This window comes from Pholis gunnellus (genome assembly GCF_910591455.1).
Source record: "Pholis gunnellus genome assembly, chromosome: 14".
NCBI lineage: Eukaryota > Metazoa > Chordata > Actinopteri > Perciformes > Pholidae > Pholis > Pholis gunnellus.
Window position 1 is genome coordinate 9,967,392 of NC_136541.1, and position 24,090 is coordinate 9,991,481.

Genomic DNA, 24,090 nt, shown 5'->3' on the forward strand with positions numbered 1-24,090 from the left:
ATACAATCCGTGAATAAAAATTAAAGCCAACCTATCTCAGATGGATTTGTTTGTTTTTATACCCACTTCAAAATTGACTCCATCTCCTCTGCGCCTCTCGTTCTTACGCAGACCGAATTTAATATACTCTCCCGTCTCCTCTGTCAATACGGTTTCCCTATATGCTAATCGAGACCCGTGTCTGTTTTCCGTCACACCTGACTTGGTGGGGGAGAAGACCCAGTGACAGGACAATATTCGAGCAGCCATCTCCAAAGAGGCAGAGAGATTTCCTGTCGAAGAGTCGGGCAGGATGCTCTGAATGTGTCACACAGGTTGTTCAAACGACGGAGCAGCGTCTGTATTCACCGGTGAGCGAGCATACGCTTGTTGACTTTAGAAGTAGAATGTCAACATTAGTCCCATGTGACAGCCTGCTAAATTTAATGATTCAAACATACACAAACACGCGTGCTGTTTAGAGACGGCGTGTGCGCCTGACATGTCCGATTTCCATGGAAAATCTGAATTTCCTGCTTGCATGTCAGTGAGCCTTTGTAATGTCAATCATTCCCAGGAATAGTGTAATTTTAGTCGCAGATTTTCAATTCTCATCTGCAACAATAACTGGCATAAATCATGCTCGGCAGCGCTTGTTTAATGTAGTGTTGAATTTAAATGTGGCTTTTTCTAAAAATAATTTCAAAAAAAGATGAGAGAGGGTCACATTTTAATGATGGTCGCTAAGACAGAAAGCCCTGTAATAAACAGCTTTATGTCTCTTTTCCTGGTTGCATAATTTTAATGTTTTATTCATTCATACAGAGTCAATTCTACACAAAGTATAAAATAAGAAAGCAATAATTACTGTTTCCAACAAGAAGACTTTAAAGTGTTTAGAAAACCTTGAGGTCAGATTGTTTTGTGAATTTATTTAGTTTGACGTTGCATGGTTTAAAAATCTTAACTATGTCTTTTTTCCTGGAGCTTTAAGCCGCATCTCATGGTCCTCATACACCTGTGATCACCTGACTGAAGAGTTCCATTCTTCTGAGATGACAACCTGCGTGACATGAGAACATTTAAATGAAAGCTTTTGAAAAAGCTAGTACCTAGACTTTTTCCCAATTCCTAACCAGACATGATGTCACATTGGGCTGTGGGACACTTGGGAGAGGCATTTTATCAGCTTATTGTCCTCAGTTTCAGTCAGCACCATTGGTATCAGGTCACATAGATGTAATTAATGATATAATTGGAAATTATGTTTTATACTGCTGGCAAGTACAGAAAAATGCAATATAAAAAATAATTCTAGGCCGACTGTTAAACAGGCGTTACATTACACAGTCTTATTTAACTTAATTTAAATTGTAATCCTGCAGAAACCATGTTGCAGACAAAACTGTTAATCAAAAAACACAAAAACGGATATGAAAACAATAGTTTCAGACCCAGTGTTGTGATAACTGGTAGTATTTTTGTGTATATTAGGATGAAAAGAAACGCATTCAGTTATTTTCAGCCCCGTTCATAGTTTTGGATATTATACTTTATAATGAGCTGTCAATCCTCCTAAATGCCTATCGAGTACAATTTATTGATCTGGCTCAACTGCCTAATAAAAGTATTCATGACCCTCTGCTGAATACTTGGCTTTCCCTTCATGATCTGATATTACCTCAATCTACTGTAATTACTTCACCTTCCGCTCTTGTAGCAGTACTATCTTCAAATACACTTTTCAAACACTCAGCCGACAGTCGGGGCTCTATTGTAGCTCTGGGGAGGAAGGGCCTTGTAACGCCGCCTGTCTTTCATTATTATTTCAGCGTGACACAGCCCGGTGTCACAACCAGACAGGAAGAACGAGATGGAAAAATGGCAGCTGCTGTCAGTGGAGGGTGAAGGTGAGTCACTGGCCTCACATCCTCCACAAAACCTCCATGTTTCATCTTCATGTCTGGGGGGGGGGCTACTACACACACACACACACACACGGGTAATATTTTATTTCTCACATTTTTACCATGTTATTCTTACATAGAAACTGCTGAATGCAGGAGTACTGATAAAAAGTATTTTATTGAGTGGAATGATACATTTCGATCATGTGCAAAAAGATAACAGATTAACAGCAGCAATGCTGAAATGATTCGTCATGTTACTAGTCAGTTTTATATCACTGCCTATTATGAATATCTGTTTGTACAAAACAATCTGAAAATATCACCTTGGGCTTTGGGAACTTGTGAATGGCATTTTTTTTGGGCTATTTTCTTACATTTTACAGACTTAACAATTAATCTAAAAATGAAAATAGCCGGTAGCTGCAGAACGACATACTATGACTCCATCAATTAGGCAAAAAACACAAATATTCAAGTGCTTATCTCTTTGCTAATACAGACCGTTGTGCAGAGCCATTCACAGATGAGTCTCTAGAAAACAAAACGCAGGTCTTGGTCTCAGCTCCAGCACTAAGTCAGCAGCAGGACTCTCGGTGCACTACTCCTGCAGCTGTTTGTGATGTATATGAGTAGTAATCGCTTCCTCGTCTCTGCCAAGGAAACGTGATATGAAACACGTTCTAGTGGTGTGAGCCACCTATGTCTCTGACCCACAGCATCCCTCCTCTCATTACTCACATTACAGCGATGAGGGCAAAATCAATAGGGACTTAGCACCAGAATCAATCATTAAGATAACCACACGTCTTTCTCCAGACTGACACCTGCTTTTTATACATGGAGAGAAGAGGGGGGGGGGGGGGGATTAGAGGATCACAAAGACAGGAAGGGGCCGTCTACAAGCAGTATATACTCCATCAAATGAGAGGAGAGTGCAAATAAAACACAGTAAGGAGAGCGAGAGTGTAGACTGACAGATCACATACACATCAGTTTAACAGAAAACGGTGTAATTCTCCTGCTAGGCAGCAGATAAATACTGTATAGTAGGACGGATGGGGCTGCTGCATCCCTGCTCTCGATTTGAATCTCCCACTTGTCTTGTGTGACAAGGCTGTGCATTTACATGGAAATCCGGCTTGTAGCTTAATAAATCGCGCAATTAAGTGGTGACAGGTGCCGACAAAGCCTTATGATACAAGCGTACCATCCAACCGAGGTTACACACGTGTCACTCAGTCAAGAGGTGCTGCATTATAAAGGTTTGACTTGTGTGAGTTTACAATGCACACACCTGAAAGGTGGTAAAAATGTGTTAGGACTGAGATTTATTCCTGCTTTTTAGGAGTTTGAGCCTTTTGTTGCACGACACAGGACTCTCCGTAAAGAATCTCATCCAACTTGATCTCCTCAATCTTTGAAAACAGCGGATGAATATGAATCTCACCGGCGATGATTCACATTTCAAATAGCCAAATTCAACTAAACTATTATCAGTATTCAGTTTACACTGTCTCCAGCACTACATTGTTAGATTACAGGCATTGTGATGGGATTTTTCGGTCAGTGAACTGTAAGCAGTGAATACTGCGATCGATCCTTCATCCAACAGAGGCTTTGTGGAGAGCACAAACTCAAGTTTGTACCTTCTGCGATCCCTCAGGTAAACATACAGCACACACACTCACACACACACACACACACACACAAAGAGGATCCACAGTACACTGCATGCATTCATTGAGAGTGGGGTGTTATGATGTTGCCTCCTTGTATAAACTTAACAAGGTTATACAACTTTGAACTGGCTCACCGCAACTGAACTTAACTGAACAGACTGCTGGAGCTGCAGCGGTGGAGCTGGAGAAATGTTCATAACGAATGTCCAGCAGGATGAACAAGACTCAAGTCTTCTTCTGTGGTAGCTATTTTTCTTGTATCCTCTCTGTTAAGGGTCCAGTAGCCCTCTATACAAATATTCCCAATCCTCCGTCTTTCTTAGATGAATCTCTAAAGTATCTTCTTCACCCCCAACGCAGGTCACGTCTTCTGGGGCACCAGGGGCGTCGCTGTGACCGTCCCCTCTAGCGTCCGGTTAGCCGGGAGAGGCGGGGGACTCCAGTCCGGCTGGTAGAAGTGGATGTCAAAAGTCCGCGCCCAGTTGGCGAAGACCCGTTTCTCCGTGATGAAGCGGTGGTGGCTGCCCCGCCGCCCGCGCTCATGAGAAATGTACATGGCGCATTCATCCGGACCGCGTGGCTCGTAGTAGTGGTAAGGGACGGAGTGGTGCTGAGGCTCCCTGCAGCATTAGTGAGAGAAGAGGGACAGTTGACATTTAAAAAGGCTTTAATGAGTCCCTGGAGTTTCATGTGGCACCACAAAGTGTTTTTCACTTCGGAGGGAGAAAGAAAGAGGGAGTGTTTGCATTCATTTGTTTGTCTTTGCATGGATTACGCATCCAAATTCAGCCCATTTAAATAAATGCCACCTCGAGGTCAACGCTGAATGAAAAAGACAAAAGTTTAAGTATGAATTATGAAAGATCAGAAAATGGAGCCTCTGGCCTGGACGCCACATGTTCAACACGGTACATCATCTAATCGTGTGTCTCAGTAATCGTGACGGCATATTATAGGATGGCGTTCTCTGTGACATTCCATTATGCTTTTTCTGACATTCTTTTGGCACACTTCTTTATGACGAACTATCCAATTACTTTTAATATAATACTACATTTCTGTGATCGTTTTTGCTGCATATTGTACTATGACCTTTTTATGACACATTCTTTATCATTAAAGTTTCTCTGTCATACTCTATGAGTTTTTGACACTTTTTATGGCATAGGACCTTTTTTGACATTCTTTAAAGTAAACAAATGATGTATATATTTTATATTTGATGTTATTTTTATATTGCATCCTATGCTATTTCTCTTTTGAGACATACCTTGCTATGACAAGTTTCTTTACGTGCTAACTCATGACCTCTTTTATGATATGATATACTATGATATGACATCTTTCACATACTATAACAACCTTTTTATGGCATACTGAACTACAACTATTTTTACGACACTTATACTGTATATACAATGACATTTATGACATATGCTCAACATTTTATAACATACTATACGAAGACTTTTTTGGACACCTTTAATGACGTACTGACGGCTTTTTTCCTTGACCACATTATAAAATATACTATGACTTTTTTAATGACATACTATAACATGACTTCTTGAGGAAATTGAAGATTTGATGAAGACTTTTTTCCACGTACGTCTTTTAATTCTTTTATTACTTAAGTCAACTATTTGTTCAAAGAAATGAAGCCGCATTTCCCTCCTCCTCATCATCATGATCGAATTTGTGACTAAACCCCAAATAGAAAATAAGTATTTAATCGATCAGAACCAGGAACAAAGATATACATAGTATTTAACAGTTTGTTCTTTTTTTATTGAGAAATCGAATAAGATTTGTTCCTTGTCCAATAAAGTCACCCAATTAAAGCGTTGGTTGAGACAAATGAGATGTGTGCTGTAACTTCAAACCATTAAACTCGGCCAATGAGAGACTGGATAGCAAGACGCTTCCAGAACCAGCTTTGTATCCCACAGTTCTTTGCATTTCTGCTACATAGTCATGGTGTTGTAGAACGGCTCAGTGAATATAGAAGGAAATAACCCGTTCTAAGATTTATAGACAGTGAACACCAAAAAGAAATATCCCATTTATTTTTGCCAAATACTCAACAAACAACAGATCTTTTCCAATAACAGAAGGATTAAATGCTCCTCGAGGGGTTAAGAAAAATCTACTTCTTTGGCTAAGAAGTAAAAACTTGGTTTAAAGTATTTCTCTATAACATTTATTTTTAGCAATTATATAAGCAGCCATTGAAGTTAAAAACACAATTATGTATTACTAAAAAGATTTTAACACCTAAAAACTCATAATTTGCCTTGTCTGGTTTTCGGTGGTTTGGTTTTATCAAATTTAATTGAAAGTGACAAAACAGTTTTTAACAACTGTCATCAGACTCTGGTTCAAATGTTTTCTTCAGCTCATGTAAAGTTGACATATGAGATACACTAAGAGACAACATTGATATTATGGTTCTTTAGCTAATTAACATTACAGCAACAAGGCAACGAGGCTCGTCTTATCTCAAATTCATCCAGGAAATAAAGCCTTCCTTTGCCTGACATTTGGGGAATACAACTGCAGCCCTCAGTAGACGGAAATCAATCCACTTTGTGTTTTGGTCAATTGTTAGATGTTGTTTTCGACTCTGTGTCTGCGGAGGATGAATGACCAGAAAAAAAAGGGGCTGTGGGAATGCTATATGGTGTGAAAAACAAATAAAACCAAAGTAAAGCCAGGGTAAACAAAGGGAGACTGCTTGATTGCCACAAGCTTAAGTAGTGTAGCAGGGACTTAGACCAAGTAAGCTGAATCTCCTTTAAAAAAAAAAGGCTAAAGAAGGAAACCTTTCTACAGATACAGACCTTAGAGAAAACCTTAAATAAGGGCGACAAATCCATTTTTCACTCTGACACACCGTGCAATGATATTTGTGGTGGCCAGAAAAATGGAGCAGAGCGAGACCTCAGCTTTTTCTCCCTCTCGTATCTCAAATGCACACAAATGTAAAAAGAATAAATCAGTTTCAATACTTGTAATGCTTGTCTGTGTTTTGACTTGTTTAAACTTATATTCAGGCAATTTAAGCATCTCAAAAACATATCGAGCCACACTGACATTGGATTTATAAAGTTGCCTGAATATATTTACAATTTAAATCTTTCTTATCAGGTGGATATGCTGCTAAGAATTCCTATAACCTTGATGCGACTGCATATGCTGCTCTGCATTAAACAACTCTTAGTGATGGTGCTTGTTGGTGAGCTGATGATGATGTTTTACATGCAGCTCCACTGTCTCACCTGCAGAAGTCAGGGGCAACCATGCCGTAGACATTGATCCTATCGCACAGCTCCAGGGCGATGGTCATAGTGAACCAGCCGGTGCTAAGCCAGGAGTTTGATATTCTTCTGTAGAGAGGAGGAAGAGGAGGAGGAGAAGTTAGAAGGATTTCATTTGTGGGGGGAAATTTACCATATTTGATTTTTTCAGAATGTGATTAACTGGGATAGACAATCGGAAAATTTCACATCTGCGTTTTATGGCAGAACAAAGATTTATCTAAGTCTAGAGGTCGATTTTCCTGACTGCAAGATCATTCAAGTTCCCTCGCAGCTTCATTAATATACAGATCCATCCTACATATCGACTGATACAAATGAACCCTGTCAAATAATCAAACCCTTAATCAGAAAGTAGTCTTGTGAATTTCGTGCAGATAGCTGAAATGACAAAGCTTCAGCTGCAGTCTTTAGTCATGCCTGAAAAGAAATGAGCAATTATCAGTTTTCTGAGATATGTCGTTATGAAAGAAATATGAAATTCTATTTTTATTGCATTACGAAATCCCTCTAAATCTAAATGTCCATCAAAGTGGTCTCTCTCATAGGGTTGCTGTCAGATGAAAAAAACATTACAACATACATTTTTTAAGATTCCCTAGTTTTTGAATAGATTTAATGGGCTCCAACGTCATGCAACTTCAAACACCACTTCTACAAAGGCTGTGAAAACATTCAGTTTAAAAGTGAAAATACATTTAACTAAAACTAAACTAAACTCTGGTACTTTGATTCTGGGGTTTCAACAGCAAACGTAAGGAATAAGCCCTAATGATGGTTAACTTTAATATACTGCAAAGGGAAAATACTGGAATATAAAATACACTGAAATGTTTATCAGAAGCTTCTTTCATACAGGATGCATTAACCTGACTCTTTGTATAACTACCTTACATCAATGACATGCCAACATGCGTTAGGGAAGTATTTTGAAGACCTGATGAACCAACTGAACGCAAACTTTGTGATGGCCTGAATAAATCATAAATCACCCGAACTGTTTTAGCACACTCGTGGTTCGGACTGAAATATATCAACTATTAAACAGATTGTCATCAAATGTTGTACAGACATATCCAAAGAGGCAGACTCCTGGCTTACTTAAGTGACACCCTAGCTTACATTTTTAGTTTTTAGGGAAATATCTTGACACCTACTGGGTGCCAGGACCACAAATATTCAAAGTCACGAGAGGATAAAGTATAATTTCTTCGGTAAACTCCACAAATTCATCTGGCACCATAATCAGGTCAAGCTTTAACAGTTTCCATCACTTTGGTTTTTAGATCAAATAAAATACCTGCAAAACCTATGTCACTCCCATCAGCCTCGGCTGTGGTTTTCACAGAGCAGTAGGGACAGAAAACTTTGTGATGCTGATCTTTGGCTCGTTGGCCTGTAGCCACGGTTGTAATCACCGCCAAGCACAGTCATGCAGAAGGTTTAGCCGTTGTGGTCCAAAGCACTTTTGGAACAATCTGCATTCATCAAATCAGTTTATAAATTAGTTTGATAAAAAAACAAACCTGTTCTTGTTCCCTTACACGCTGTGTAAAAATATTTAGGTATGAGCCGATGTAACAATTCAGCAGAGATTCATTTTAATCCCACAGCTGAATCAAGCACAGCTGTGAATCTCGTCATGCTTCCCCTGCTGCACAGAATCTTGCCTGGGACTGTGACTGATGCCCAGTGGATGTGTTCATGCATCAGTTATCAGGTGCATTTGAAGATGGCCTCTTTGGAAATACCAAATATGGTGGCGATGTCACAAGACGAATAACCCCTGCAACCTTTATCAGAATTGTTCCAACAGAGTCCTTTATTAGATAAATAAATCAACAGTGAAGAGGGGAAACCAAATGAATTCTACTGAACGTCCTCATTTAATAATAAAATAACTAGTAGTGCCACCGGTAGTATTTCACCATCAGTAAATCATTGCCACGTTAATTATAATACCGTCGTATAAGATTGACCAACAATATTGCATCTCATTTTGCATGAAGCGCATATTAATATTTGGGAAAATGTGCTGGGACAAAGAAAGAGCGTACTCTAAAGTAAAATAAAGAGAGATTGCTTCATGGTCCAGAGCTAAACCCTTCAGACTTCTGTGCTTTGTCAGATGATAAAATAAGTGAAGGTTGAAGGGGAAAGAAATAATTTTAGAGAGGGGGGATTAATATTATGGGCTGGCAAGTAATACTATTGGCATTATATTATAAACATACTGGAAGATAAATTCAGTAGTTTTGCAAACTAGTTTAATGTGGTATAATGTTTACCACAATCATCTCAGATTAGCACACACACATTTGCTAATTAGCACTTAACACAAAGTACAGCTGAGGTGGATTCGTTTTGCAGATATTTGGTCATAAAAAGCACATTTATACAGTTGTATTTGACAAATTAAATGTCCAATACGACTGTATAAATAGCTTAATGTCTCTGAAGGGGGCATGAAGGCGTTTTATGACAATCCAACAGAGGTTGACACTTCATTCAATATTACAAATGTCAACTTCATGGTGGCACTAGAGCCAAAATCAAGACAATCACTAAAGACATGAGGACACGTCATTGGACTGTAAATGTAAACTGTAACTGTAAATGTCTGTAGAAAAATCTGAGATATTTCACTAGATAAGTGAAAACTTGTGGCGCTGAATGAAATGTCAGGGGATCAACAAAGTAACAATGAATCCTCTTGTTTTAAGTCTTTAAAGTGCAAGTGAAATGAAAACAGGACTTCAAATGTGTTGAAGGTATACTAAGCAGGATTTCTCCTCAAATAAAATGCATAGACTCATACAAAAGTAAGCCCTCTAAATCATAACTGATGACCCACTAGAAGTATGAGCCTGTATTTTCTCTTTTCTTTTCATTTTGCTGCGTTTGGGACATTTCTGGGCGTCAGTGTTTGGACGTTGGGTGACTATCTGTCACGCACGACCAAGCATGCATCCAAGAGGAAGGTACGAACTACAGCAGCGGAGGCTTCAATGTCGATCCCGGTGCCAAAAACACCCCCGCAAATACAGTGAGGCGAAACGCCAAGCAGACAAAGCTTGTTAAAAAAATGAGAGAGAATCTGGGGTTCCTGTTCACTTTTGCTGCCGTATGTGAAGCTGCAGGTGGTAAACTGGGCTGCGGTCAGGAGACGTGCTCTTCTTGTGTCATTGATGTAAATAGGAGTAAGGAGGCAAAAGGATCAAACTCAGTTTGACAGGATCTCGTGTTCCCTCGACCACCTCGTCACCCTGCTGCTCGCAGACAGCTTGTTGCTGCCTCTCATCTGTTCACACACATACGCACGAGCATCCACAGCGGTGGAGGTTTCAACTTGGCAAGACACAGAAACAAAGCAAAGGCCCGATAAGAAAAGACTTGACAAGAACAACCTGGCAGACTCGACAGCCCTGTTCGCCTCCAGGTTGATGAGGGTGACACATTCGGAGTAGAGGGTTTACCTTTGCTGTTTGAAAAGGAGTTTCTCTTATTTTACATGTCAGGCAGGAATCCTTAAATTAAAAAGCCTGTTAAGCATTTGTATTTTGAACAATTCCTCTGCTTGGGGACGATAGAATATAAAGACATGTGGCTGGGAAGCTGTAAGGGAAGTGAGGAAGCATTCAGGGGACGTTATAAACGGGACCAAACGGTGTCATGAATGCTACTAGTTCCATTGTGGTGTCACGATTATCGTGCATGGGTTACATAGTTGAATTTGGTCGCTCATAATAAAATGGTGGAGGGTAAATATGTAGTAAATGGGGAGTGATTGGTTTTGTTGGGGTTAGCAACATTGGAGGAACTAGCAAGAGTAGACTAGATTAACTAGATTTAAAAAAATTGGTCGACCGAAAACCCCACTTATTCCAATGAACGTAGCTAGCAGCACTGGCTCCAAAAGTTGCTAAATCTAGCAACAAAGTCGCCAAGGTAGGTAGGCCGTTCAGTCATTTAATTCAGCCACAATAATTGGCTTATTACAACCCTGTGACAGCCACAGATGCCAGATTTTTGTATTGTTTTGTCAGAGCATTTGATTTATTGATTGCCGTTGGTATGTAGAGAACTGCAACGAATAAATAAAAAAAGGTTTCTTAAATACATTACCGACTAAAGCTTGAAGCATATCGCAACAACTCTGCTTCATCCTCCATTATTTCCCACCAATCGCACCTTTAATTCAACAGCATTGCGTTTGCAGTAGACATCTACAAATGCGCCGCTTCCTGCTGTTTCACTGTGTTGCCAAACCTCCTGATTCAATCAATCTGCACTGAGTGACACTGAGTGTGATGAATAGCAACAACACACCTTTGTCCAACTTTCATCTTTATTAGAGTCTGTTCAGACCACAAACAACAGTGTCGACCCAAAGTGATGCTATCGCAGCTGAAGCACAGACTTCTCATTTTCATTTAATTACGACAGGACCCAGGTTGTCTGGGACATGTTGATTTGTTGTGATATGCAAACACAGCCACTGGGCTCTACTATGACAACAGCAAACACGCGCACAAACACGCGCACACACACACACACGCACACACACGCACACACACGCGCACACACACACCTTTTGCAAATTAGAAAAGTTCAAAGCGCAAAATGTTGTCATCAAGCAGTCTGTGGTGGATGCACGGAGGTCGTAGTGAGGCGGCAGCTAATCTCACTTAAGAAGTCTTCCTCATTTCCTTGTTGATGAACATGCTGATGAATAATGTGGTGAAATGTCAAGCTCGTAGCTTGAACGGCGGTCTTTAAAAAGGACTGGAAGCAAGCTGTGAGTGTGAAGATAGATTAATCCCGGCACAGAAGAACGGTATTGCCGGACGCGTTTACACAGTTTGGTATTGAAAATCTGGCAAAAGTACACAGTTAACGAGCAGTTTCATTTTGTGTTGATCCTTAAGTCTTAAAATCTTATTTCTATTATAAAGTGAGATTATTCTTTGCTCGTATTTCATAAAAGGAGATTTTCATATAATGGCACTGATACAAAAACAAGTTGATTTGCCTCGTGGAAAAAGAGAAAAAGATTTGCTCTATTTACTTTGAGAAGAATTAGATTATAGATAAAAAAAATAGTCAATAAGTGTACATTGTATCTCTCTAATTGTGTATTTTTGTTGTATTCATTTCTGAAGAGGTGCATTGTCATTGAGTTTATTTTAACGGTTGTTATCTAACTGCTGAGAGGTGGAGGTCACATGAAGGCGTGATGAGTGCAATTAGTTAAAGCTGAAACACTTGTTGAACATCATTATAAGTGTACTCTTATGAGGCTTATTCCCCTCATTATTATCAGAATATGTCTTTTATAATGTTGCTTCTCTTTGAGCAGCAGACTTTCCCTCTTGCTTCTGTTTTTTTCACTTTCAGTGGAGACCTTTTATTCCTAAATTGAGAGTTTTCCTAAATCTAATTCCAAGAAAAGTTAAATACAGAGTACTGGTTCTGGTGGCTCTTTGAACTCTCCACTGCTGCATTGTTCTCTGTTGCATATCTCTTATCCTCTTTGAGTCACAGATGATTCGTTTTTCAGGACTGCCAATGCTTAAGCTGGCATCTTTCCAGCTTTTTAGCAGCATTTAGATTTTCTGTTAATGGGATCAAACCTGGGATCTTTTGGTGACTGAATGAACCTGCCATCCAAACACATTTAATAACAGGAAACTACATCGAATGTATCGAGTAGACACCTAACAACACAGTGAGACGATTTAATTACGGAAGCTTTAAATACTGCATTAAAAAATATATATATTTAAAAAGCTAATGTGCCTTTAATCACCGGTTGAGGCTCATTCTGGTTTGGCAATTTAACACAGAGATTGCAGAGGGACACCTGTTTTTCATTGCTCCTCTGCCAGTTATATTAAAATGGGTGGATGTGACAACAACCCACACCATCTTAATTACCTTTACTGAAACGGCATAACCCATAATTACAATTACAGGCTTGCAGGGTTGCCGATCGCACACATTATTACCCAGAAACGCTCCCATTAATGTGGCTCACACAGGCTCCCAATCCTTAAAAACAGTAGGATTCAGTTGACAAATTAGGTATGAAAATATTGTTCTTTCATACAGACAGCTTCCTTTAAAACTTTCTCCAACATTAGAAATAAAAAAGCAATACTTTAAGGCTTACTCTCTCTCTCTCTCTCTCTTCCCACGCTCCACAGAGCAGAGATGACCTCAAATAAGCCTCACAGATATTAACGCCTAATGATATAAAAAGGATAACAGTACATCAGGGTCCGCTTGCTCACTGTAAACATTTACCATGATAGGAGGCACTGATCCTGAAGGATGGCTGTCTCACCACATCCTCTACTTGGCAATTTCCTCCCTGACATCTGTCTTAAAGCTGAAGTCTGATTCATTCTCCAATGAGACCCCGGACAAAGAGAGAGAGACACAAACAGAGTGTGTGTGTGTGTGTGTGTGTGTGTGTGTGTGTGTGAGGTAGCATTTTCATTAAGCATTAATGGCCAAGGGACTGAGAGGGACACTCAGCTTGGACTCATTCAATTTGAGTCTTTTAACACTGGGCAGCTTGAGAAAAGGTGTTCCAGAAACAAAACTGGAACCATTATATTCATCACATGTTAATATAATGTAAATTATGATTTCACATTGAGCATTCACTTTGAAACGTTTACCTTCGTGATGCATTCAAAGGGTAGCAGGAAACTCCAACATCGTAAAGTCTCATTAAACCAGCGTTTACTTACTGATGTCTTTCTAGCTTGATTTTCAAGAACAACTCACACTATCAATGCAAAGTCGTACTTTTCAACAGACAACTTATATATTTGATTTTTGGCAGTAAAAGTACCAACTGTTAGTGCGGTGCTGCTATGTAAATATACACTACTACCCGTTCACAACTACACAACTTGCATTCTCTCTACTGACCAGCAGGAGGCGACTCCTCCGGTTGCAAAAATAAGTTGATTTAGTAAATTATCGTCCCTTTTAAAGTTAAATAGACCATAAAGCGGAGTACGCTTTAGGGCGGCCTTACTGTAATTGACAGGTTGCTGCCGCTACCAGAGCCGTATGCGGCGTCTCTACGTAAGTCCTCCGCATTTCAAGTATGGTAACTTCCGTTCATTGGTTGCGGAAAAAAACAACATGGCGACAGCCGTAATCCAAGATGGCGACAGTGAAATCGCCGAACTCAAGGCTTCAGACCGGCAGTCCACAAACCAATCAGTGGCGTCATGATGACTACGTCCACTTCTTATATACAGTCTATATGCGGGACCTATTTTGCCCAATTCTTACCGTAGCTACATGTAACTGCATAGCTGCCTGTACTCAACATGATGAATACTGGCCCTTAAGCACTGGCAATAGTAATAGACTTCAATATGCAAGTTAAGCACACTGAAAAAACAAGACCACAATATAAAACACGTCACTGTTATTCAGGGCTCCAAATAAAGATTTTAATCATCAGCCATTTTTTGTGTTTTTAATAATGGATTTATTTTTAGTGAATAAAATACACCAACCACAGTTTCCAGCAAAAGGTGAAGCTGTTAAAATACAAAATATACTTATAATTTAAATCATAAAGCAGCAAATGCTCACATCCGGGAATCTTGAACCAACAAACGTTTGGAATATTTCCATGATGAACATTAATATGAACCTCTTACACGAAAATCGCTGGTTTATTTTCTGTTGATCTACTACTACTCTTGTTCATTTAACATCGACCAAATACACTTTCGCATCGTTAGAATCCTTATTACTTATTGCATTCTTGTACACTCATAGTGATCATTTTTTCCTCACCTGTCCTTGCCGGTCTCCTTCTTGAAGAGCTCGTCGAACTGCAGCATCTTCTGCCAGGAGATGATGTAGACTTTGAGTTTGGGCAGCACCTGGTTCATCAGCCTCAGGTTGTTGTAAACCAGGCCCTTCCCGTCGCGCCTCATATAGCTGCTGGGGCCCCAGAAGATGAACACCGTGTCCTGACTGGCGTTAAGCAGCTCATGGCGATTCCGCAGGACCCTCTGCATGCTGGAGTGAGCAATGACGCGCAGGGAGGTACGCCGGCCGACGTCTCCGGCGTAACCCCTGGCGGTGGGGGCGTCGTTCATGCGGATGACGCACTCGGCCCGGTCGATCTCTTCACCCTGACCGCCCCCGATGAGGTGACCCGAGCTGGTCACCAGGGCGCAGGTCTCGCAGTGCATCCTGGGAGGCTGATTGATGGCAAAAAAAAACACAAGAATAACGTAAACAGAACATACCTTTCTCAAAAGAATATATACTGTGCATCAGAATATTTGGCCTCCTCATTCCCTGTGGAAGCACCCGCAGCACTGACAGCAGAATCTTTTGTTTTGCACCATATTTGTTATAATAATAATAATAATACAAACTTTTTTTTTTTTCCAGAAGTCAAAACTGCTCTGAAAGTTGTGTTTAGCCTCAGTTTATAGAGAAATATGCAAAGCAGACAGAAATGCACACCTAGGGGAACTTTGGTAAAAAGCTTCGCTCTGTGTTTGAGGCAGGAAATGCTTTGTTGACAAATGGGTTGCGACAGAGCCTCGTGGGGATATGCTTGTCATATTGCTTTGCGATTGGTAGAAACCCCGGGGTCTTACAAAGAATTCACCTTACATCTTTCTCCCACTCGCACACAACAGAGGAATGTGTGTTTACCTCCCAAACCTGGTACATAAAATTCATGTTGAATTCTTATCAAATATGAACCTATAAAGTATTCAGCATTTTATATATTTGAAACTCAGGAACTCTTTAGGATATTTATAAAAGATGATAACATAATACACATTAGGAATATGTGGATTCAATATAAACACAAACCTGTTTACTACTACTACTATCTTTGTCTACTGCCTTTTCAACAGGATGAAACACACCTGATCAGGGGATTTGTTTGACTCGGTATGCCTTTATGTTGTTTCATGTGAGTGTACATGTGAGTTCCTATATGAGTACATACTGTATATGCATGAACTTACTTCGCCTCATGTTCTTTGTTTTTCTTTATGCTTGATTGGTGAGAGCTGTCTTCTCTCGTCTCCTTTTTTCTTTTTATTATTATTCATATCCTGCATTTTTAAAACCTTTGTAATTAAACAAACACTGCCAGAGCCACCAAAAGAATGAATAAAATATCAGCATTGCATATTGTCAAACAAACCCAGGAAGGGATAGTGATCAATTAATGATTTGTTTCTAATCAAAAATAAAACAATGTCTGAATCCGGCTTCACATTTTTGAATATTTGACGGACAGATTTGAACTATTTTATGGCATTTTATGGACCAAAGAGATTAAACGAGAAAATAATTGATAAATTGATAAGCAATATAAATAATAGTTGCCGCCATAAGCTCATATCTGTGTACATTTGTTTAGGGCATCCTTACCATTCCACCAATGCGACAAGCATTTTGTTGATTTAAATTATAGCTGTAATTATAATAAATATATGATGTATATGTATTTTGACATCTTTTTTTCTACAGTCATACAAAAAAATCATCCCCCGTTATTGACGACCCAGCCACTGTTTGAAACTACATTGCCAGTCATGCATTTGCTGATGTACAGTTCATTAAGTCTGTGGCCTCTTTTTCTCTTTAGCCCTGCCATGTGCAAGCACATAAATCATTAATATAAACCTATTTGTGTATGTTAAGCTGCTCTGCATGTTGGCGATGTGTGTGTGTGTGTGTGTGTGTGTGTGTGTGTGTGTGTGTGTGTGTGTGTGTGTGTGTGTGTGTGTGTGTGTGAGAGAGAGAGGCTGGTACATGTGCACTTCCTATGCCTGCATACTGAAAAGCAATCATATGCAAACCAGGTTCTGCAGAGCCCTCTAATGCCCCCTGAAATATCTCCCCAGCAGAAATATAGTGGTTATTTACATTCTTATTGCCATAACACATTTACATTTTCAAGACATTAACAAGAACAAATTATTATAGCTGGATGTGTGTGTGTGTGTGTAAATGTGTCATTATCATCCTCATCTTCTGACTTTGACTTAGTGGCAGATTACCAGCTGAACAGCCTCATCTGGTTAATGAGACCTTGAGAAGCAGGGGGAGAACGATACAAACAGGGAAGGTGGGAAAGAGAGGAAAAAAAAGTGTTAAATACAAGGGAAAAGAAAAGGTGGCAAAAGAGAAAGAGATGTATAGAGGCAGTGAGAGCCACCTCGGTGCCACAGTGTTTGATGAAATGTTGAGCTAATGAGGTCCTAGCGGTCTACACCAACACCAGCAGCAGCAGCATCCATCCATTCCTTCCATCTGCTCCACACCCCACCCTTTCCCCTCTCCCACCTGGCAGCACCTTGACAGCCAATCTGGCAGGAGAGCTGCAGCACCAGTGGAGCAGGTCAGAAATCCCATTTTCACCCAGGGGCTTTTAAGTGGCTCCACAGACGCTATTCTCTCTTCCTCTGTCTCACAGAGAATGTAAGTGGGCCTTGCTGCCCAGAATTGGCCACTTCAGGGAACTCGGTCAGGCTATTACCAAGAAATCTGCTGGATGGTCTGGACAATGCTCTCCATTTCAGCCGGAATTACGTGACCCATGCAATATGGTGGTTTGGGTTGAGGCGATTGAGACTATGCAAACTGTAGTTTACCTAAGAACTGGCTCAGAGGAACTCATGAATCCTAAAAAAAAAAACCCTGCATTTCATTAAATTTCATTTATCCTCGACAAAACTCCACTCAACGATTCATGTGATTAATAGTTCATCATTCAAAACACATCTATCAGTGCGTTAGAAAGAACAAAGCCAGCGATTTCAAACACAACGAAATACCTTTGATCATAATTAAAAGATTTGCTGCGTTTAAACTCCGGCTGCTGAGGTTCTTTATTGAAAGTGTACTCCATCAGCGTCCCGTTACATCATCTGATCAAAGCTGCAATCAGTAATGCAACCCAAGTGAATATCCAAACTAAATTATGTATCCTGATTAACATGAGGCTATGTTTGACTTACTGGAGGCATAAAAATAGACTTAAAGAAAGAAGAAAATCTGAAAAAAATGTAAATCTGCACTGACTTTTCCAAGAAGCCAATTTTATTATTCAGATCATCGAACAGAATAAAAAACATAAAATGAGCTTATTTCATTGTTCAATTCACAATAAAACACGAGTCCCTGTGTCTTCTACAAACCAAGTGTGTAGTTTGGTCTGAATTGATTTAGAGTTATTCTCAAAAAGCTGATATGGGAGTAAAAGGTAGTTTTATCTATTGTAGGCCTCGATCTATCAAGAAAGCCTCGCTAACACAGTATGTAGATGTGTGTGTATATATGCAATAAAGAACTTAAGTACAATTTTGAGCTCCTTGTTCTTTACTTGTGTATTTAAAATGCATTCTACTTCATACTTCATTTCAGACTTCATGTATTAGACAGCTATCGTTTTCAGATAAAGATTTTCCATTAAAAATACCTCCCACATGATAAGGTTATGCAATACAAAATAGTTAATTATTTAACCAGTGGTTCCCAAACCTTAGGGATTGTGAGCCCATCTCTTGCTTCATGTGGAAAAGTAAGAAAAAAAGTCCAAAACCTGAAAACAGATTTTTGTCGCAAACTTAAGTTTTTTCTTTCCTCTTCCTGAAATCATCACACAAACACTTTGATAAGTAGCTCCACCGAACCAGCTCAGCGATATTAAAGACATTTTGCATGGCCTTGTGAGCCGCTGCCGTCTGACCCAACTTTCAAACTGAGGCCTTTTAAAAAAAGAGATAACTAATTCAGTGCCTATGCATGTAGGGCACATTATGTGTATAAATACCAATATGTCAGCTGTATGTATAGTTGTGCAGGCTTCGGAAACAAATTTCCCTCCGGGGAGACAAAAAAAGACAGTCCATCTATTATCTAATTGACTGAAGAGGTACAGAGAAGTTATTAAGATAAAATATGTGATAGTTGTAAAGCTGCTACTAACTATTATTCTTCATACATTGATTCTTTTTAAGAATACCTGATTATTCTTTTGGTCTCTAAATATCAGAAAATAATGAAAATGTCCATCACAGGTTCCCATAAAAACTCTTGTTTGGTCCAAAATTCAATTTACTATCATGTCAAATAGAGAAAAGCAGTAAATCTGCACATTTGAGAAGCTAGAACTAACTTACTTATAAGCTCACAACACGACAAAATGTTTTTTCATTTCATAATGAGATTTCCAGCCTAAGGGGTGACCTTGTCCCACTTGTGGCAAACACCGGGAGCCTGCCCTGGTTTCATTAGGCCCACCCATCCATCCACAGTGGCCTAGTAAAAAGGTACAAAAACACCAAGATTCAGACACGGCCGGTCACATCTCTGCTCCGCGACAACCCAGACAGCCAGGGTCGCCCTCCTCTGTTTCCTCATTCTGGCCGGCATTCCGAACCCTCCTCTGCTTCTAGCGAGCCCGTCCTTCACAGGGGATGCATGAACCATCACTGCCTGCCCACCGCTCCGCCTGCCAGACTTCCTGACCCGGGGAGAACATGGCTGTCAGAGCTGCGTGGATTAACCTTGAGAAAGATGGCGGATGGGGATGTAAGTAAGAGGCAGCTCGAGTCTCAGACCACCTGGGGAGGCGGGATCCTTGAGAGCAGAGGGGGGGCGGGGTGGGTGGGGACCAAGGGCAGTGTTCTGGTGTTGATTCAAGCACTGATTGAACATGATGCTCGCCACTGAAAATGTGTTTCCCGTGTTACTAAGGCTGTTCTGGACAAGCCTGGTGTTGTTGAGTGGCATTTGCATGAACAAGTGTGTGTAATCAAACAGCAGTAATCAATATGACTCATATAATCACACATTATTACTGTGATTGTAGTTGGAAAAGATCGTGCAGTTCGGCCGGCCCTGATTGGCTTCGTAGTCAGTGCTCAGAGCCCCTCACCATGGGTAACACGGGCAATAATTGGTGGTTTAAACTCACATGAGTCTTAAGGGGGCATGAAATCAGCTTTAATTCCTCACCCGACTCCCCCCTCTCCATTCCCTGACTTAGCTCGGTCCCTTGAGGAAAAGACATACTCACACTGCAATGAACCATTACGCCTGACGTGGGCCATACCCCCTCAGAGCGGAGAAATGCCATTCCAGTGTTGTTATTGATTTTGTGTGGGTGAATGCAGTAGCACGGGGGGGATCGAGCGGGGGCTTAGTGAGGCTGCCGGGTCTTCAAGGATGCGAAACTGAGGATATGGCCGGTAAATGTGCGGGCTGAGAGGCGGCAATCATGCAGCCCAGCAGGATGCTGTCTGGCTGTCTAGTATCGAGATACAACAACAGAACAGAACATTTTCAGCCTCCTCCGAGCCTCAGGCATGACCTTTAGACTCGCCAAAGACTCCTTTGTTTTCTGTAGCCTCCTCAAAGAGAAGCCTTCCACACATGGTCACAGATAATGATGGCTTGAAGCAAAGAACGCTCTTGTAAGTTCTTAAAAAAAGAAAAGAAAAGAAAAGAGGAGTCAATTCTGACCTCAAAGTACATGTAAGTATCTTTTGTTATTGTACTTCACCCTGTTCATGTGTTGCTCGCTGGATTATGATTGCAGCTTTTGCCCTCCATAGCCCATGGGTCACATTCTCCATTGGTGAGGAGAAACAAAGCGAGTCTTTCTCAGAAAATAACCAAAGACGCAGCTTATAACAAAACAAAATGGTAGCACCACACTGCCAAAATAGATGACTAAAGCAGACAAAAACACAAACTAACAAAAACTAATTACTGAATATGTGAATATGTTTTTTTCCATGACTGAGACGAGATGAGGACGAGACGTCATTAAACACTAACTGACTACGTATTATAAAATGCAACGAGAGACTAAATTGACCAAAAAGACAAAATATTATAGACTGATTCTTTCTTTTCAGTGCAGCAGTTTCACTTCCTGCGCTGCGTCAAATCAGGACCACGCCGGCAGCACACAAAGAGCAGCGAGGAGGACTCGGGTTAACTTACTCACTTCAGTTAAGTGACAGACTAAACTGACTGAAATGTTCAATAGAATCGGATGAAATGCTGAAGAGTATACAACTCCAGCAGCAACAAATAAAACAACCAATAGCATTAAAAAATCCTAGAACAACATCAACAAAGCGGAGAAGGACAGACTGCTGGGGGGGAAATGCCATAAACACCCTCCTGTGTAAAGCCAGCTGTTTCTAACAGCGGGGTTAAGTTCAATTAAATCTCACTGCGGTGAATCTAGCGGATATTCACAATGCTAATCAGTAAAATTGCCTGTGAAAAAGTCTTTAATCGGTTAAAAAATAAAGGAAAATGCCCTAAAAAACAAGTTAATTTCTTAAGTTGGTTGCTGCTGTGAGAGCCGAGATGTACAATTTATGACGGGAGATGATAAAAAAACGGGGATGTTGGAAGGATAAAGACATTAAATAGAGGGAGGGAGTGAAAGAGTGAATGAATGGATAACTAACGAATAGAGAAACAAAATGGCCTTGAGAGCCGATAGCAGCACAGGAGGAGCGGGTGTGAGGGGCGGTACGAGTACAGTTGCCAATTAGAGTAAAATCTCAACAGCTGGAGGCAACAGCAGAGAGGAAGAAAAAGTGAATTCAGTTAAAGGCGCTCTATTTAGAGGAGACCTGCTTCTACTGTGCTGATGAGTACACACAGGCTGAGTGCTGCGGGGCAGAGTCGATGGAGGAGGGCTTATTTGGAGCCGTTTGTCCGGAATGCGCGTTTGACCGGTCATTAGAGAGAGCTGAGGTGGGGAGCGAGCGCTGCTGAGGTCTAATGAAGACGGGGAGGGGGAGGAAGAGGAGGAGGGAAGAGAAAGGGAGGGTGGATATCGAAACAGGGGCAATTAGGGATTCCAGCGATCAGCGGTGGTACTCCAGGTTGACAGCTCCTGCTGCTCTGACGCTCTGGTCTTAATTAGGGCAGAGTTTTCTGTGAGCACCTTGAAAAGAAGGCATCTTTGATGGAGGGCAATTATCTACTTCAAAATTTAAAAAAATAGCATCTGGCCTAAAAAGAAACTACTGAAAGTTCATTGATGAAGGTAGAGGGTTTGACTTTTTTGGGATAAATGACATGTGATCTAGGGTGGGTACTGGCTGAAACAAGAGCCGATAACATCCAGAGCATTTGAAGAAGAGGACAGACTGTGGGCCGAGCTCTGATCCTCAAAGCAAGCGGGACTTTAAAGAGGGCTCTTCACTATGTGTGTGTGTGTGTGTGACAGAAATTCAACACAGATTTAATATGAGTCTGTGTGCACACGTTTGTGATCAAAGTAAAAGCGTACGGCCGTTGGAGAGGGATGCAACACTTAACAGGACATCAGAGTCTCACTCACTCACTCACTCACTCACTCACTCACTCACTCACTCACTCACTCACTCACTCACTCACTCACTCACTCACTCACTCACTCACTCACTCACTCACTCACACACACACACACACACACACACACACACACACACACACACACACACACACACACACACTTTTAAAAACAAAGTGCGATCAAAGTGCGATCAAACCCACAACCAGAAAAATTCAGTAATGACTCCCAAATGTAAGGGACAGTTCAGCAGTACAGAACCTCGTGCTGTTTTTGTTCATTTATAAAAAATAAAAAAGCAGATAGTAGAGAACTTTTGTAGCCCGAGTGGAAGAACATTTTTTAATCAGGATAAAGTTTTAAAACAGTGTAAACAAAAACAGATACGATATAACCGCAGTGCAAACTAAATGGTTACCTGGAGTCAATTAAACTGAATAAATGCGAAAATTGCCAGCCACTATTTAGGTAGCAGAGAGGCGCGAGACTTCCCACAGACTAATTGATGACGAGTCCTAAATCAATTTAACAAAAAATTCATCTTGGAGAACAAAAACGACAACATTTGCTCTCAGGAAGTGTCCTCAGCCAAAGATGACTGTTGGCTGTCTTATCAGTTTAAAAGAGATTAATATCACTTTGGTTTGGAAATGTTTCACAAACCCACTAGCCAACAGTTTGCTTGGCTGAGGTAGAGGAGCACCCCTCAGAGAAAATGACACATTATCAAAGACTTGGATATCAACAGGTTTTTGGATATGCATACATATTCAATTTTCTACTTTTTCAAGAAGGCGGCTGAATTCTTTAGAATAAGGGCATTAAACTAAATATTTTGTGCATGTAAATATCAATTGTTCTCTGACCAAACTTTCCAACGTGGAGGTCACAACCCCTTCAAAGCTTCATGAGATGATTACCCACTGACAAAAAAAGTTTTCCTTTCTAAATTTCTCTAATATTTGCATCTTTTCATGCAAAAATAATCACAGTTATACTTCTTGGCCTCTCAAATGATTCAAGTGAAATAATCAAAGAAGTGAACACGCTCACAACGTTCTACACATGCGACTTATGACGAGCGCTCACAAGAAGATGAAGCGGTCACAAGCAAAAACATGTCGGGAACCGCTGTTTTAGGATGCTACATGCAGGCGGTTGACACAAACTACAACATAGACAAATCCAAGAACAGACATTTTTCTCCACAAAGTTGTAGCACCATTTCTGTGACAAGAAAACCACAGCGTAAAAACTTGTACTATATTGGGCTGCATTTTATTATCCAGGTGTTGTGTGTGTGTGTGTGTGTGTGTGTGTGTGTGTCCACCCACACTGAATCCACAGCTTGGTTTCTGTCTCACACTCTACTCTGCTGCACAGCTGCCCCGATCTAAAATGCCCTTGTATCTCAAACAGCAAACACCTCTGCAGATCATGAGATATACAGACAGCCCGACTCTGCCCCGAAGGCAAGACGCTGTGTCATTAAACCTTAACTCTCCTCACCACCTGCGCTGAGAAGGTGAAAAGAAGAATGCTGCACCTTGTTTCTTTCACTCTCTTTTCTACCAGACACAATTTGAACCTCCACCTCCTCCTCTTCTTCCTCACCTCGCCCGGTGAGGTTGACCCGAGAGTAGAAACACTTGCAGCGAGTTTCTATTAGTATGAGCTGCTAGAGAGAGACCGGACCCAGGCCGCCCGACATGTCAAGCCAGTGGGAGTGTGGAGACAATCGTGTTGCGCCTTGATACAGACCACACTCCTTTGCCTTAATTGGCTCCATATCAGCCTGCTAGCCACTGGTGCAGACTGCA

At 40.7% G+C, this 24,090-nt stretch overlaps 1 protein-coding gene across 1 annotated transcript in view; it reads right to left on the minus strand.

The window, feature by feature from the left end:
• Positions 1–3,929: 3,929 nt before the first annotated feature.
• Positions 3,930–24,090, minus strand: part of st6galnac5a (ST6 (alpha-N-acetyl-neuraminyl-2,3-beta-galactosyl-1,3)-N-acetylgalactosaminide alpha-2,6-sialyltransferase 5a) — a gene marked incomplete at both ends in the record, with an annotated part of 35,350 nt that continues 15,189 nt past the window's right edge. Inside the window, 3 exons of the mRNA XM_079172958.1 lie at positions 3,930–4,188; positions 6,847–6,954; positions 14,716–15,128. Coding sequence (XP_079029084.1) covers positions 3,930–4,188; positions 6,847–6,954; positions 14,716–15,128 — 780 coding nt within the window. The remainder of the gene's footprint in view (positions 4,189–6,846; positions 6,955–14,715; positions 15,129–24,090) is intronic.